Raw genomic sequence first — 18,443 nt, forward strand, 5'->3', positions numbered from 1 at the left:
CGCAACGCACCTGCAGGCCCTCGTCTGGAATGCGCAAAGTGCCTCCGGGTATTTGTATTTTTCACGTTCCATTCAAAACTCCCGCGGCTACATGGGGTTCACATCAGCTTCCTCAGGGCTCTTGTAAACAGATGCCATCTTTAAAAATAATCGTGGTCCACATTCCCGGGTGTGAGAGTCTCAGTACTGAGTGAGCAACCAAGGCTGACGCACACAGCATGAGCTCACAGCACTGCTGTTCAGCGTGTGACTACAGCATCGCCTAATAATGTCAATATATATATATATATATATATATATATATATATATATATATATATATATATATATATATATATATATATATATATAAATATATATAAATATATATAAATATATATAAATATATATAAATATATATAAATATATATAAATATATATAAATATATATAAATATATATAAATATATATAAATATATATAAATATATATAAATATATATAAATATATATAAATATATATAAATATATATAAATATATATAAATATATATAAATATATATAAATATATATAAATATATATAAATATATATAAATATATATAAATATATATAAATATATATAAATATATATAAATATATATAAATATATATAAATATATATAAATATATATAAATATATATAAATATATATAAATATATATAAATATATATAAATATATATAAATATATATAAATATATATAAATATATATAAATATATATAAATATATATAAATATATATAAATATATATAAATATATATAAATATATATAAATATATATAAATATATATAAATATATATAAATATATATAAATATATATAAATATATATAAATATATATAAATATATATAAATATATATAAATATATATAAATATATATAAATATATATAAATATATATAAATATATATAAATATATATAAATATATATAAATATATATAAATATATATAAATATATATAAATATATATAAATATATATAAATATATATAAATATATATAAATATATATAAATATATATAAATATATATAAATATATATAAATATATATAAACAAACTTGTATTATTTAGCCATGATAGTATTACAGGAGAGTCCGAGTGTGATAATGACTGGGTACAATGTTTAAATATTGGTGATTCTAGCCACAGCACCATGCATTATTTCGATCTAGGTATCTTCAAACGACTTCCTAGGTTCCTTTACAAAATAAACTTGTGGTCAATTATTCATTTACAGGATTTAGTGACCAGTACTGTGATAACAGCAGGATTGTGGTGATAATAAGCACTGTGCGTAGTATTGTGGAAGGAGGAATTGTGGTGAGGAAGGGAGGGAGAGAATCGAGGTAGCCTCACTGTGTGTGTGGCAGCCACTCTTATTTTGCTCATCATACCAGCTTAGTGGTTCGCTATGGTGAACACATTTGTACATGGGTATATACAATGTGTGTGTATAGTGTAATAACAGCAACAGGAATATGTTGGAAGGAGGTATTTTGGCGAGGGAGGTGATGTAATCGTAGCGTCGTCTGCTGGCTGCTTTGTGATTTCTCATGCAGTGTATGGTGGCCACTGTAAAGTTTGGACACAATACCGGCTTACTTGCATAGTTCTGGTGAATAAAACATGTAGATAGGTATACATACCATGTATAAATAGTGTAATAAAAACAATAACAGTATGGTGGGAGGAGCAATGTTGGCGAGTAAGATGTTGGAGTGAGGGTGTGGCAGCTGACACTCGCGGAGTTCTGAGTGTGTTACTGTTGAATGTATATAGTGTGTAAATAGATTGTATATATAGCATGATGCATGGGAAATATGTGCAACATATGTGTACACAAGTGTCATGCACATAACACAGTGTCTTCAGACAGTACGGATGTTCTACTGCCATAATACAGTGTACATGTTCATTATACATAGGATTGGCACAATAAAATGTATTTGGAACTGTGTGCAAAAAAATGAACAAAAATATATTTGCTGCAACTTGCGCATCCTGCCCCGGGGGCGTACACCACAGGCGACCAGGGAATGAGGACGTCACGCGCGAACTTACTGACCCCATAGCAGCCAAAGTACGTACGATTTCGACCTTCTGTTACTATACCCATACTCAGGGAAGGGTTTCCCTGAGTATGGGTAAGGGAAGGGAAGGGAAGAAAAAAATAATAATTTATTTCCTGCACACTGGGGGGGGGTCATATTTGGAAGCCAAGCAGTTGAGGGGTTAATAATTACCATTGAAATGCATTTAGTCTGAATGTAATTTACCTTGATTATTTAGTCAACAAATATAAAAAATTGAATGACGATTTATTGTGAAGCATTTTGGGAAGTTTTGTAGATTACCAAATCTCCCTCTCAGAACATGTGATATTCCAGCAAACAACAGAATTTTTACTATTGTTACTTTGATGCAACAATGTAATATTGATAAAAGAAATTGTATATGTGGTATATAATTACAGCGCAAATACCTGAACATTTTGGAGAAACCAAACTAATCTTTCAGAGAGGATTAATAGTACTAATCCATCTTAGAAAGGTCAGAACATGGCCTTTCTGACAGCATTAATGTTGTCCGGAAAAGTTGGGTGAAGACCCCCCATGTGTCTAAGGTTGAAGGCCAGGCGCATTATCTCAGATATAGGTAGTGGAATAAAGCTTTATCAATTAGTTAAATTCTTTTATATGAAAAGAGCATGTGAGAGTAGGAGTTTACTTTAAATCCTCTCCTAATGTTGGTGTGGGCATAAAGCACAGTTATGCATGTTAAATGAGCAGATGAGACCTTCCATGAGTTAGGAAGGTAAGTCAGGAACACTTGAAATGGAAGTAGATTGTTATTGACATGTCTCAGTGCAGATGATTTGGTGTTATTTGTTGAGAAGGAGAAATTGCAAGTGTGTGAATTATCTTGATATGTGCAAGAGAATGGTGTTTGAACTGTAGGATAAAACGGAGGAATTAGTGACTTCAGTACTTAGGGCAAGTGTTAGGTGTGCTGTAAATAAGAGTATGGTAGATGAAATAAGGATAATAAGAAAAAAAGAAAAATCCCCTTTGCCCCTCTCCATATCAAAACTTTGATATGGAGAGGGGCAAAGTGGTCAAAATAGTGGGTGTGGACAAAATGAGAGTATACAAGATGGTGTATGATGAAAGAGATAAAGGAATGAAATGAAATGTAAAAAAACTTAAATGCTCTACTTTTACTTAAGAGGCCAAACTACTCATTTAATTGTGAGCGAGAAGTGTGCAACAGAATTCTCTGATTATTATTATTTCATCGGTGATAACTCAAATACATAGCTAAATGCGTCTCTTTTGCAGGTACCAGCGGATATCCGTGCTAAGAACGATACTAAAAAATTGGATTTGGAAGCAGAATTGGAACAGAGTAAGGATGCCATTCAACAGTTGGAAGCCATGGAAACAGAGTAAAATTTGAAAGTTGAATTTCCCATTGGCTTTGGATATTTTGTGGATAAATATTCAGTCCCTCCACTCATCACATCACAAAAATACTAAATTGTACAGTACAGTACTGAATTGCCGGAACATAAGAGGACTTATGAATGCAACAGCCTGTCATTGTGATTCTCATAATTTTGGCTGTTTGAGATTTGTCAAAATGCTGTGTGTTATTTAACAGGACAGGAAGATATTTACCGAGGATGCCTTAAGCTATGTTTTATAAGAACACATTTGGCATGTTAATCAGGGTTAAAAAAAAAAGCTTGTACTGTAGTCTCAAATATATAATTTATTATAAATAAATTTTTATGGTAATTTTATCTTTACCTTTATTTACCTAATTTTGCCTTCATCAATAATGTTTAAGGGTCGTTAGTTCCAAATATGCAATAAATGAAAACTCGTTCAATTTCAATCAAACTTGTTTGATAATGGTTTTTGACTATTCAATTCAAGTGTTAACAATATCACATTAAAAACAAATTTAAATTTAAAAAATAAATTGCCTTTTTTTTTTTTTACATACTAGGTGATTTGCATGAAACTTAGGCTTATGTGCAGTCAGGTGTGTATCTCTGATGGTGCCAATTTGAGGAAATTGGTTGATGTCAACCTCAAGTCACAGATGGCAACACCTTTGTTACTTATTTTCAAGTAAAAAAATAAAGTCTTTCAAATTTTTTATTCAACTTGCACCTTATATGTAAGTTTCATTTAAAGATCGCTCACATTTTTTCCTAAGTTCATTTATTGATTTTATAAATAGCAATAAACATGATATATTTGCATAATTTTGGGGGGAACTTTGACTATTTGTATTAGGAAAACTAGAGACGTTTTGGAAAATCCCCTTCTACAGATCCTTTATTATATGCTAATGTGTCAGAAAAGTGTCAAAATTATTATATCTGAAAGGTGTGGTTGTAAATACACACTTGAAAATGTGTAAAATTTGTTGAAAAAATAAAAATGAAAAATCTCCCTTTCTATTTAGGCTGCAGTACTGAAACTTGCAATAATTTAAAAATTGCAGCTCTTTTTATATACAACTAGTCAAAAAATATGGGTTGACATTGAACAGTTCAAAAAAACTATCGGCCCCTTAAACATAATATTTTCATATGCAATGGTTGTCTAAACACATGTAGCTTTAGCCATATTAATGCTAAATTTGTATGAAAAAAAGGGCACAACTTTTTACACATTTTGCATTACTGATCAACGTCCATTGATGGTGCTGTGGATGCTTCTTCGCCTGGAGAATCAACTTTCTTATTGGATACTTTCTTGAGACCTTTCATTTTTCGTGTTTGTAGCTTGCCCAAATCTTGCTTGGTCATGTGCACACGGCCTAATTTTGTTCCAAATACATTCTTCTTTATATTCTTCACCTTATTAGGCTGAAAAATTTAATTTTCAAGTATTAGAAAAATTCTGTATTTTATATTATATATATTTATATCTAAAGCATATATTTTTTCACTCAAACAATGGGGTGATGCGTTACTACATCATCTGACCGACAGTACCCTCAAATTTTTCAGCCTCGATAGCAAGTGTTACTTACTAATTGCACATGCCTCTGAAGTATAGAAAATGATTTATTCCCCACACACTGTTCTTTGAAGGCATAAGTAATTGGGCACTAACACTTATTGTACTACGAAGAAGGTCTTGTGATGCCCAATAAAAGAATGCATGCTGTATTTGCTTTAATGGAAATAATTACAACATACACAACCCGACTGAACAACCTCTTAAGAAAACAAAACTTACCTTAAGTTGTTTTGGTTGTTTACAGGCTCTCTTCATCAGGTCCTCTGAGGCAAATATATTGCGTCTAAGATGAAGAGTCAATGATGGGCCTATTTCTTCTAGCTCCACACGAGGAATTCTTGTACCTGATTTCTTAAGTAATATTCTGGGGAAGGAAAGAATGTAATATTAAACTCTCTAAAATGGATGATCATATGCTCCTCAAAGGTGCAACAGGCAAGTGACAAAGTTGACTGTTTTCAAGAGCAACAACAACAAAAAAATTTTTTTTTCCTGTCTTTCTAGTTAACCACTTAACTGCGCCAACCGAGTATTATCGGTTGGCGGGAAACTGCGCCAACCTAGAAAATTTGACTTGATTTTTCGGTACCAATTCTAAATGTGTACGAGGTTGGTTGTGTACGAAATGGACTCTTAGGACCTCCAGTGAGAGGCAGCCATCTTGGAAAACATTCCCAGAATGCCCTAGGGCTGCTGGCTGGGTTAGTTCTGAGTGATCAACCATGGGTGGCACACGGGCCTCTGGCTCCCAAACACCTGTACCACGCGGTATTGAAAGATAACGCTCTATCAGTGAAATTCAAACCTTATTGTTTGAAGAACATAAGGGTCATAATATTGGTGAAGCTACGCATAATAAGGACCTAACAAAAAGGTCGGATGCAAGTGATACAGCACCTATGAGGACGATATAGCGAGTGTATCCAGTTGTAGCTCTGAGCGTCACCCTTGCAATCCTATGCTATCTCCAATTTATTTAGATTATACATAAATGAACAGTGTTAGCGGCTTCCATCGTGGTGCTTTCCATAGATATTTTCAAGAATACCTGAATCTCTTCCTAACTGACAAACACTCTTTGAGGCTAGCTGAATCTCTTTCTGACTGATGGACACTCTTTGAGGTAAGCTGAATCTCTTCCTGTGTGGGACCATACAAAGCGATCTTTTCAAGACTACCTTATAAATTGATCTGTTCCTATAATCTTTTCAATACTACCTTATGATTTACAAGCTCGGTTACATACAACCTACAAGTACTAAAGCCAAGGGTGTATGTGAGTGCGTTATTTGCAAGCACAAAAAATTTATCTGTACCTGGTGCACTGAGAGCGAAGTTGCGCTGTGTACCATGGACTACTTCGTTGATTATTACTCACTTCCAAAGTACTGAGTGTGTAAGAGTGTGTTACTGTGTAAATAGCGTGTGAAACTGTACATATTGTAATTTTAGTGAATTTTTAACAAGTAATATTGCGACAATAAACATTTATTGTGGACACATTAACACTTTCGCGCACCCCCCGCGCCACCCCTCGACAGGGCGATATGGGCCCCAGCGTGTCACGGAAGCGCGCGTCAATTCCGAAAAGTGTATACTCTCTTCAACTTTGTCACCTCAATTTTCGTTCTACGAGATTAAATTTGGTATCATTGTGTTCGCAATAAAATTCTCTACAGCACTAAATGCATATAAACTCCAAAAGCCCGGCTAATTACCCGCAGCAAGCAGAGAAAGTGCGAACGAGTTACCCGGGAGCGCGCAAACGCGATAAAATGTTTTCACTATTTTCACTCTGGTCACCTCAATTTTCGTCCTAGGTCTTTCATTTTGGTCTCAATGGGTTCATAATTGAATTATCTAGAGGAATATTAGCATATAAAATAAAAAACCTGGTCACGCTCCAACCGCCGACGAGTTGAAGACGGGCCACGCGTTAGCCGTGAGTGAGCGCCCAGACGCCTTCCCGCTACACTCCCAATTCCTGCCCACATATGTTTAGTATTATTTCCTGGTGGTAATCTCAATTTTCATGTTACAGCTCTCATTTAGGTATGAAAATGTTCCTAATAGAATTCTTCAGATGGATATGTGCATATAAGGGCCAATTGAAGAACAACATTGCCTGTACAATACGGGAAACGGGCAAATACCCATCAAGATCGTCAGTCCCATATATCTAGCAATTTCCTTCACTGTCACTGGTTGCCATCTGTGCTTTGTACTTTGCCCAGTACCTGCCTTATTTTGGGAAGCATATAAATTTGTTTCATAGGCAATATATTTCAGCAATTTTTGTGTCAGAAAGAGTTGAATGAATCCAAGAACAGTGGTAGGTACAGGAACAGTCAAGCCTGGTGTACCTGTAAAATTGTCCACAAAGGGTGCAGTATTGTCACTACACCATCCATCATCAGAATCTGTTGGTGCTGGGGTACGTGTGGTACGTGTGGTACGTCTGGCTCTAGCACGAGCTCCAGTACCACGCCGTGCACGAGTGGCAATCTCGACCTCAGACTCCTCACTGCCCTCACTTTCATCACTATCAAAATCCTCATCGGCCGTCTCTGTTTCTAAATGTTCACTACTTGCATCAGTATCAATACCAACATCAGTTTCATCACTAGATGACCCAGACAAATCGTCAAATACAGCCTGAAACTTAGAGGGAGTTAGTCTCACATGCTTGTACTTCTCCTGTACACTACTCAGCTTCTGCTTTTCACGCCTTTCTTTCGCAATTTTCTTCCTGGAAGGGCCTTGTTCATAATCACTATCCATCGTGGAGTAATCGTAGATAGTTTCTGAAGCCGCAGCAAGAAATATAGCCACGGAAAATAGCCGAAATGTTCACACGTTTGAGACGCGAGGGGAGGCAACACCGGTCACAACAGTGGAGCAAAAACAATGGGCCGACGGCGTGTGCCGCGCCGCCTGCGGGCCACTAGGCACAACAAAGAAAATGGGAAGACATCGGCGCGCATTTTAAAATTAGTCCCAAAAAAATCGGATAAAAACCCGATTTTTGGCGAATTTTTAAAGTGGATGACGCAATGCTGCGTCATCCCCGGCATTACCGCCAGTAAACGGATGACGCAATGCTGCGTCATCCCCGAGCGAAAGTGTTAATGACACATGTATCACAGTTCCGTGGAACATTATGAACGTTCTACTGTATACATATTGTAAAGGACACAAATATACATCACATACGATAAAAAAACAAACAAATAAAACCACATTGGAAATACATAAGACAAATAATTGAAATCTGGGAGCTTCACGCATGGGCGACCAGGCCCCTGATGACGTCACAGCGCACCTTGTCCACGTCCCCACAGCCAAAGTAAGTGGAATTTGGTATTTATTTTTACATAGACATGTTCAGGGAAGGGAATTTAACATTTTACGAAGAAAAAAAGAATTTTTTGGGAACACTTTATTTCATGCGCACCGGGAGGAATTTCACAATAAACTAAGTGCAGCACGGTGGCTAAGACAGCAAAACAGGTATCTAGAGCTATAAACTTGTGGAATAAAATTACCCACTTGGTAGCAAGAGTAGCCAAGATTTTTTTTTTTGTCAATACGAAGAAAAGAAAAAGTGCAGAAAGGACACGGGTAAAGTACTGCATATTTAGTAGAAATGCTAGTGATACCACAGCATGGAGGAGAAATGTTTGGAGGAGAGAAGTTTAGAGCCAGTTATCTTTTATGTCATTACACACCACTAAATAACCCTCTGTTTCTTCACCTCTTGTAAGAGCTGAACCCTAGTTCCTGCTCTTGGTAGTCTGATGCCTAGTGAGATTGTTTTGGCCCTTAGGTACCATTGAAGGAACCAGAAGTGGCATCTCATCATACAAAATCTTCAATATTTTTGTTTATTTCTTTAATAGTAATCATTATAGGACAAAAAATGGTGACTGTCCAGAAGAAATCCTTTTCGAAACTTGTAGTTTTTTTCTATTACACTAAAATATGCTTAAACATATACAGTACAACCTCGATTCAACGCACTATATGGGACCAGCCCAGTTCGTTGCCAAGTGGTGACCTTCAGGAGGCGTTTGCGTCAAGTCTTTTTTTTCTTTCTTGTACACAATAAAAATGCATTATCATTTTATATGATGTACCTATATATAACTACTACTAAAAAATACTGTGTTACATTTGTTATTTACCTTATTGTTGGAGTTATGTCCATCATCAAGTCTCGTGGAGTTGTGAATGCTGTACAGTAAATACGTACTGTAGTGTATTAGGGCCATAGCACTGTATTGATAAGTAGTTCTGCTGTATGTTGGGTACTACAATACAGTTTATGAAAACTATTTTTCTAAAAAAAAACAAAAAAAAAAAAAACTATGAAAAACAACTACAGTACTTTAAAAAATTAAAAAACGTCCAACTACTTGGGCGGTAAAGCGACGGTCTCGCTTCATGCAGGTCGGCGTTCAATCCCCGACCGTCCAAGTGGACGGCTGTAGACAACCTGCCATCCAATAGTAATAGTCTTATAGCGAATATTTTTATTGCCGTAATCAGAGGCAAGGTATCGGAGTGGAGGAATGTTACGAGTGGAGTACCACAGGGTTCAGTTCTTGCACCAGTGATGTTTATTGTCTACATAAATGATCTACCAGTTGGTATACAGAATTATATGAACATGTTTGCTGATGATGCTAATAGGAAAGATAAGAAACCTAGATTATTGTCATGCCCTTCAAGAAGACCTGGACAAAATAAGTATATGGAGTAACACTTGGCAAATGGAATTTAATGTTAATAAATGCCATGTTATGGAATGTGGAATTGGAGAACATAGACCCCACACAACCTATATATTATGTGAGAAATCTTTAAAGAATGACAAAGAAAGAGATCTAGGGGTGGTTCTAGATAGAAAACTGTCACCTGAGGACCACATTAAGAACATTGTGCGAGGAGCCTATGCTACACTTTCTAACCTCAGAATTGCTTTTAAATACATGGATGGAGAAATACTAAAGAAATTGTTCACGACTTTTATTAGACCAAAGCTGGAATATGCAGCGGTTGTATGGTGCCCATATCTTAAGAAGCACATCAACAAACTGGAAAAGGTGCAATGACATGCCACTAAGTTGCTCCCAGAACTGAAGGACAAGAGCTACGAGGAGAGGTTAGAAGCATTAAATATGCCAAAACTAGAAGATAGAGGAAAAAGAGGCGATATGATCACTACGTTCAAAATAGTAACAGGAATCGATAAAATTGATAGGGAAGAATTCCTGAGACCCGGAACTTTAAGAACAAGAGGTCATAGATTTAAACTAATGAAACAAAGCTGACGGAGAAATAAACGAAAATTCACTTTTGTAAATAGAGTGGTAGACAGTTGGAACAAGTTAGGTGAGAAGGTGGTGGAGGCCAAGACCGTCAGTAGTTTCAAAGTGTTATATGACAGAGTGCTGGGAAGACAGGACACACGAGCGTAGCTCTCTTCCTGTGACTACACTTAGGTAATTACTACTAAGCTACTAAGTGGCTCCCAGAACTGAAGGGCAAGAGCTACGAGGAGAGGTTAGAGGCATTAAATATGCCAAAACTAGAAGACAAGAAAAAGAGGTGATATGATCACTACACACAAAATAGTAACAGGAATTGATAAAATAGACAGGGAAGATTTCCTGAGACCTGGAACTTTAAGAACAAGAGGTCATAGATTTAAACTAGCTAAACACAGATGCCGAAGAAATATAAGAAAATTCACTTTCGCAAACAGTGGTAGACGGTTGGAACAAGTTAGGGGAGAAGGTGGTGGAGGCCAAGACCGTCAGTAGTTTCAAAGCGTTATATGACAAAGAGTGCTGGGAAGATGGGACACCACGAGCGTAGCTCTCTTCCTGTGACTACACTTAGGTAATTACACTACAGTACAGACCCATAAGAGACCATGGCTAATCTGTACATGGTATCACAATTTAGTAAACACTTCAAAACTTTTTATACAAAGTGCTTATCCACATTCCACCAAATTCCATGTTCTCCAATACCATGCAATACCATTTTTATCAAAGACTGCCTTTGATAAAATGTATTTTTGTTTTTAATGATTCAATGAAACAGCTACTGTACTTAAAAAGAATGTAATTTTTCACTTTCCTATCCAACAAGTAAGAGAACTTTAATAAAATGGAAATGTTTAGTGGCTGTATAGGTAGTGATCTCAATCCTTCTATGAAAGTCAAAGCAAGTTTGATTTTTTAAGGAAAATAATTAATGTATATGGTTTTGGTAAGTAAAATTATGAACCATTTAATATTTCAATGTACAGTACAAATAATTAAATAATGGAACTTACTTGTAGCTTCTAAAGAGTATTTTTCCCTCTATGGCTGTGAAGTGGAGTGCATGTTCAAAGCCTTGCAACCGTACCACCGATGCTTCCACGCCCCGAAAGAAGTCTATCAACAGATTTTTTAGCCTTTTGAATTCAGTCTCATCCTCAAACTGAGTTCCACAAAAGACCATGCAGGGTTTAGTGCCAGCAGAAATTTTTGTATTCTTGAATTCTTCAAGGCCTTTGTAATTTTCTAATCCAAGTTCCACCATATCCAAAATATGGTGGTCAAACATTCGGCCTGGAGAATTAATACAAATTACAAGCATAAAAAATAAGCACTGAATGTAATGAAATGCAAATTTCTGGGCGAGCCCCAGAAAAATTATGCAGATATACTGTACTGTAAAATGTATAATAATAATAAAATGCACTTGCAACCTAACTTTAACAAATGAAGGATCCTTGGAGCAGTGAATGCAAGAGTTGCAAAATATAGTTAAAGACATGGAGAAATGAGATTAGTTGTAACATGGTATATACTATTGTGAGGGACATGATTGTTATGCTTATTGAGGTCCCCTAACAAATGGCACAGCTGTCTGCATGGTCACCTATCCAGTGTTGGTCTTAATCTGAATTGTCATGTAAAGTGCACATCATCATCATCTCTATGGGGAGGAGGGAGGATAGAATGGCATAACTACATCTTGAAATATTTCAATGCATCCTTCTGAAATGATACTACATAGTTATTAGTTAACTAAGTATTAATATATAGTTAAATCTTTGTAACTATGTGATCAAATGTACCAATACTGTATGTAGTAATGGAGCCCCAGTAAACCAATTTTTGTACCATTTTTTATAGTTTGAAAAAAATAAAGCTAAAAAGCAAACTTAAGTATTCCTAGGACTAGTATAATACATGTATGTACCACATTAGGCCTAGGATGGTTAGGTTAGGTCTTATTAGCAACATAAATATAAAATATTTTCCAGTTCGTTCAAATTCAGTAATACAAAAGTCTACTTTCTGGTGGTCCATTGTGACATATTTGTACCAGATAGTTATAGATGGTTGGGCTGAAATATTTAATATGTAGTGTTCACTATTTTTCTAATTAAACATGAAATATCACACATTTTTTGTAACCAAGTATGCACATAACTATGTGGCACCTTTCTGTTAAAAATCTGTCTATAGGTGATGGGCTATGGTGGTTATATAAACAAAAATTTAACTGGACAAAGTGCTACAAGTATGCGTAATGCCTTTTCAAAGTTTTCCTAATGAGCTTACTGTGTTGTCTGATACTCTACCAAATTTTACGTACCCAAAATCAAGTTGTTTGGTCTTTTCTTTGAGTGTGTTGCCATACAAAAGAGCGATGCATCATGCTTCTGTGACAGTCTCTCTACTGGAAGAATATCCTCAAAAGGTAAGATGGGATTCTTCTTCTGAAGGTGTTGTGCATCCTGTTTCTTGAGGGAGTACTAGCAGAAAACAGAAAATATATAGTCACCTATTGCTATGATAAAAGATTGTTCTTGATACAACATGGAATTACATACTGTACTACTTTATGCAATATGAATAGGTGTACAGTATACAGTAATGTATTCATAAAATGAAGTAATCTGGTTCAGGTATTTTTAAATAAATGACCAGAGATACTGATCCCACCATTATGTAGAAATTAAAGTACTGTAATGCAGTACAAATATTGATAATAACATACTACATTCCAATACAGTGGAACCTTGGCACTCAAATGACAGCCCAGTCACTTGGGCTGGATGGTAGAGCGATGGTCTCGCTTTGTGCAGGTCAGCATTCAACCCCCAACCGTCCAAATGGTTGGGTACCATTCCCTTTATCACATCCCAAATCCTTATCCTGATCTCTTCCAAGTGCTATATAGACGTAATGGCTTGGCTCTTTCTTCTGATAGTTCACTTCGCTTCATTCCCAACTCGAATAATTTGGCATTCGAACGTTGTGTTCGTGCTCGGTAATCGATCATTTGCTTGATATTAAAATGTAAATACGCATATTGGATGAGTCAGTTTTCAAGTAGCTGTCGTTCAGTGCACAACCCACTAAACTTTTCTGTAAATTTTGTGTTTTATCGAATATTTGTTATATTAGTGTAAATAGGTCACCATGGCATTATGAAAGTTAGTGATATGCAAGAGCCAAACGAAGAGAAAATGAGTTAGACCCATGACATTTTTTTTATTAACACGTCACTCCAACCTCCAGGTTATCTTGGTTATCTTGAGATGATTTAGGGGCTAAGCGTCCCCGTGGCCCGGTCCTCGACCAGGCCTCCTTTTTTGATACACATTCCCAGGAAGCAGCCCGTAGCAACTGTCTAACTCCCAGGTACCTATTTACTGCTAGGTGAACAGCTGCATCAGGGTGAAAGTAACTCTGCCCATTTGCTTTCGCCTCCACCGGGAATCGAACCCAGAACCTCAGGACTATGAATCTGAAGCAATGTCCACTCAGCTGTCAAGCCCAGGTCCAGCCCAGACATCTGGAGTACTGTACCACTGCTTCCCCCAGTACCCTGCCTTGAGAGCTACACCCACCAAGTGTTTGCCGGCTACTCATTCTGCACCTGTAAATGACCCCTTACTCTGCCGGTTGACCCTTCAACTCCTGCTACACACCAGCATGATGTCCACAGCTGGCAACCCAGCACTCTGACAACTTCTGGTGTTCTTGGTAAATATGCCTTCCCCTCGCTCGATTTGGTCTCGTCTACGACGTTTGACGGAGGAAGTACAGCACAATGTAAATATTGTATAGTCACCCTTAATGTAATTATTATAGTCATTTTGTCATCATTAGTGTTAAGCCAAGTTTTCAGATTCTTATTATTATTTGTATTCATTTTTTATTAAGCAAAGTGTTTAATTGTTAATGTGTCTTGTTTTTCCTGCAATTGTTCACACTGCAAAGCTTCCCATATAGTCCAGATTAGCGAGCTGATACAGTAGTTTTATTTTAATTTAGTTAGCCTTTTGTTTTTTAACCACCGTGCTGCACCGAGTTTATTGTGAAATTCCCCCGTGCGCATGAAATAAAGTGTCCCCCCCCCCAATTTTTTTTTGTAAAATGATAAATTTCCTTCCCTGAACATGTCTATGTAAAAATAAATACCAAATTCCACTTACTTTGGCTGTGGGGACGTGGACAAGGTGCACTGTGACGTCATCAGGGGCTAATCGCCGTGCGTGACACGCCCAGACACTGTCTCGCAGGCCATTCAAGCAATGCGTGTTGCCACAAATATATATTTTTAATTATTTGTTCTATGTATTTCCAATGCGTTTTTTTTTTATCGTATATGATGCATATTTATGTCCTTTACAATATGTATACAGTAGAACGTTCATAATGTTCCATGGCACTGTGATACATGTGTCAGTAATGTGTCCACAATAAATGTTTAGTCACAATATTACTTGTTAAAAATTCACTAAAATTACAATATATACAGTTTCACACACTATTTACACAGTACAGTAACACACTGTATTACACACTCAGTACTTCGGAAGTGAGTAATAATCAACGAAGTAGTCCATTGTGCACAGCGCAACTTCGCTATTGTTGCACCAGGTACAGATTGATTTTTGTTTCCCGTTTCTTCATTCTGTGTGCTTGCAAATAACCACTCAGGTATACCCTTGGCTTTAGTACTTGTAGGTGGGATGTAGCCAAGCTTGTAAAGCATAAGGTAGTATTAAAAAGATTATAGGAACAGATCAATTTATAAGGTAGTCTTGAAAAGATCGCTTTGTATGGTCCCACACAGGAAGAGATTCAGCTTACCTCAAAGAGTGTTCATCAGTCAGAAAGAGATTCAGCTAGCCTCAAAGAGTGTTTGTCAGTTAGGAAGAGATTCAGGTATTCTTGAAAATATCTATGGAAAACACCACCATGGAAGCCGCTAACACTGTTCATTTATGTATAATCTAAATAAATTGGAGATAGCATAGGATTGCAAGGGTGACGCTCAGAGCTACAACTGGATACGCTCGCTGTATCGTCATTACATCAAAATACGCGAAAAACACAGCCGACCGAAGGGAGGGAAGGATGCCGAGGAGCCTCCGAGACTCACCCAGAAAATGGAGTTTCATTACATTCAACGCTGGGTTTCTGGGGGATGCCCCGTCGGCTCTCCGGAGTTACATCACCACAGATAAGGAAAATAGGGAAGGTTCCGGGAGGCGGACGCCATGTACCCTAACCTAAAAAAACAAGACCACAGACGAAACAAAGACCCTGCAGACCTGAACCACATTACAGAAATGAGGGAAGAATGGGAACACGGACAACCAAAATGCGCCAACGCCCTCAGAGGCCAAGACACACAGAGAACAGCGAAAAAATGCAACCGAACAACAAGAAAGCACCCCCAGCCTGACCAACCAAGCAGCAACCCAAGGACCAAAACTAGGAGAAGAAGAAAACAGACCACCCGGGCCAACGACTAGGACGGCACTGGAAACTCAAGAGCAGGCCGGAGGTGAAACGCCCAAAACAGTAAGCGCGCATACGAGTGAAAAGCCTAGTGAAAATGAGTATTGCAGCCTTCTATTTAGGCTGCAATACTGAAACTTGGAACAATTGCAGCCCTTTTCATACACAACTAGTCAAAAAAGATTGGTTGACATGGAACAACTTATAAGAAATGTACTTATGCCCCCTTAATTTTAGTAGACTTTTCACTAGTCTACATATATTAATTTTTATTTACTGTTCTACATTATTTTTATTTTGATAGCAGTGTGAATTGTATAAACTGATGTGTATGGTGTTTTGACCAATGACTCGTCATTACAAAGTGCCCATTCATTCATAAGCTAACCCCTCTACAACATCAACAAAGACGACTTTGCTATTTTGCATTTTCCAAGAAACTGCGGGGTAAAGGAATATTTTTCCTTGAATGTACTTGCATTTAAAAATTTCACTTTCAAATACATAGGCTACTATAAATATCATATTAAAATATAAATTTAACTTAGGAACACTTACAAAATCTTTCAGACACTGTCGAATGGCATTGCTGGTTTTTTGCCCATAAAAAAATAAACACTGCTTAGTGTTTTCAATAATCTTCGATTCCCGTCGTACCAAGGCACGCTTTGCCCTCTGCGTGCGGGGCTTCCTGAAAAGTAAAATAATTTTAACTTCATCTTTTACTGTAGCCAATTAAGGAAAGCATCTGCTGTTCCCCTATGCCCACATACACAACAGTATCAAAATTCAGCACAGTACACGTAATATTATGAATTAGAACATAAGAGCATAAGAACAAAGGTAACTGCAGAAGGCCTATTGGCCCATATGAGGCAGCTCCTATTTATAACCACCCAATCCCACTCATATACTTGTCCAACCCACATTTGAAACAATCGAGGGACCTCACCTCCACCACGTTACGCAGTAATTGGTTCCACAAATCAACAACCCTGTTACCGAACCAAATCTTACCAAATTACCCAAATCTTTTCTATATCTAAAATTATCCAATTTATACCCATTGTTTCGTGTTCTGTCTTGTGTTGATACTTTTAATGCCCTATTAATATCCCTTTGTTATGGCCATTCATCCACTTGCAAACCTCTATCATGTCTCCTTTCCAGTGAATGCAATAAAGGCTTTGTTAATCTCTCTTCATATGACAGGTTACTAATTTGGGGAGTTAACTTTGTCATCCTATGATGGACACGTTCAAGTGAATTTATAGTTCAAGATTTTGTACTTAGGTTTTCAACTAAGACTATTTTATTAATGTTAACTCTGAATCCATTAAAATAACAAGATATTTCTACCAATGCCTTTAGCTGTTCCCTTCCCCTTGTGTTGGTCATCAAAATATCTAAATACAATATAGTTGTAAGAATATATGGATCGACCAAAACACACGTAGCATTTCTTGGTAATGGTGCCCGGGTAGCTGCTAAAGTTAGCAGCTATGTCCATAATCTTGGCAGCCCTCCCCTACACAAGGGGGCTTCCTCCGACTCCCACCCGAGGGGGGCTTCCTCCGACTCCCACCCGAGGGGGGCTTCCTCCGACTCCCACCCGAGGGGGGCTTCCTCCGACTCCCACCCGAGGGGGGCTTCCTCCGACTCCCACCCGAGGGGGGCTTCCTCCGACTCCCACCCGAGGGGGGCTTCCTCCGACTCCCACCCGAGGGGGGCTTCCTCCGACTCCCACCCGAGGGGGGCTTCCTCCGACTCCCACCCGAGGGGGGCTTCCTCCGACTCCCACCCGAGGGGGGCTTCCTCCGACTCCCACCCGAGGGGGGCTTCCTCCGACTCCCACCCGAGGGGGGCTTCCTCCGACTCCCACCCGAGGGGGGCTTCCTCCGACTCCCACCCGAGAAGGGGCTTCCTCCGACTCCCACCCGAGGGGGCTTCCTCCGACTCCCACACGAGAGGGCTTCCTCCTACTCCCACACGAGACACAACAGAAGGTGAGGAAGCCAACCTGGTTCAGTGTAATCCCCGAGGCACTATTACTGTTGGGTAAGCCTAGCTTCAGACACCTGCAAGTACTTACACAACACGTTGCATCACAGTCATCTTGGCGGTATAGCGTGACTAGTTACGTTATAATACACGTTACTGTGTTGCAAGAAAGGAACACTTGTTATGTGTTAGGAGGAGTGTGGTGGTGGTAGAGGTGAAGGTCTCCCGAACACGGTCCACGCCGCCACCAGCCTCTCTCTAAACACTTAACTGTTTCCTGAGAGCTAGGGGGAGGTGGTGACGTCACGGTAATGACGTCAGCGGGGCCCCTTCCCTGAGGCCCATGCACTTATAGCTAGTTAAAGTGTAGTGTAGTGTAGTGTTATAGCTAGTTATTGATCTACACTTTGTTATCTTTCATATAGCGTAGGATAGCAGCACATTGACACAAAAGAAGACAGAAAAGACAGAAGAGCAGCCACTGACACAAAAGGCAGAAAGCACGGGGGTATAAAGATATATATATATATATATATATATATATATATATATATATA

At 37.9% G+C, this 18,443-nt stretch overlaps 2 protein-coding genes across 3 annotated transcripts in view; one reads left to right on the forward strand and one right to left on the reverse strand.

The window, feature by feature from the left end:
* ValRS (Valyl-tRNA synthetase) overlaps positions 1 to 3,822 on the forward strand; it is a 59,816-nt gene extending 55,994 nt beyond the window's left edge. For both annotated transcript variants that reach the window (XM_045751426.2, XM_045751427.2), the window contains one exon: positions 3,359 to 3,822. In XM_045751426.2, the coding sequence (XP_045607382.1) occupies positions 3,359 to 3,469 (111 nt within the window). In that variant the 3' untranslated portion in view covers positions 3,470 to 3,822. The remainder of the gene's footprint in view (positions 1 to 3,358) is intronic.
* Non3 (Ribosome production factor 2-like protein Non3) lies at positions 3,772 to 18,172 on the reverse strand. Its single transcript, XM_045751428.2, has 6 exons — positions 17,978 to 18,172; positions 16,444 to 16,576; positions 12,722 to 12,881; positions 11,406 to 11,685; positions 5,279 to 5,423; positions 3,772 to 4,902 (listed from the first exon to the last, which is right to left on the reverse strand). Exons 1-6 carry the CDS (start codon positions 17,998 to 18,000, stop codon positions 4,714 to 4,716), a joined length of 930 nt encoding a protein of 309 aa, XP_045607384.1. The 5' UTR covers positions 18,001 to 18,172; the 3' UTR covers positions 3,772 to 4,713.
* Between the last annotated feature and the right edge of the window lie 271 nt (positions 18,173 to 18,443).

The sequence above is a fragment of the Procambarus clarkii genome, chromosome 23 (genome assembly GCF_040958095.1).
Source record: "Procambarus clarkii isolate CNS0578487 chromosome 23, FALCON_Pclarkii_2.0, whole genome shotgun sequence".
In the NCBI taxonomy this organism is placed as follows: domain Eukaryota; kingdom Metazoa; phylum Arthropoda; class Malacostraca; order Decapoda; family Cambaridae; genus Procambarus; species Procambarus clarkii.

Coding starts and splice junctions, on each gene's coding strand:
- Non3 (XM_045751428.2), bottom strand. CDS start 18,000: ATGACTGTGATGCAACGTGTTGT. Junction 16,577..17,977: donor ACTGTGATGCAACGTGTTGT/GTAAGTACTTGC, acceptor TTTACTTTTCAG/GAAGCCCCGCACGCAGAGGG. Junction 12,882..16,443: donor GACAGTGTCTGAAAGATTTT/GTAAGTGTTCCT, acceptor GTTTTCTGCTAG/TACTCCCTCAAGAAACAGGA.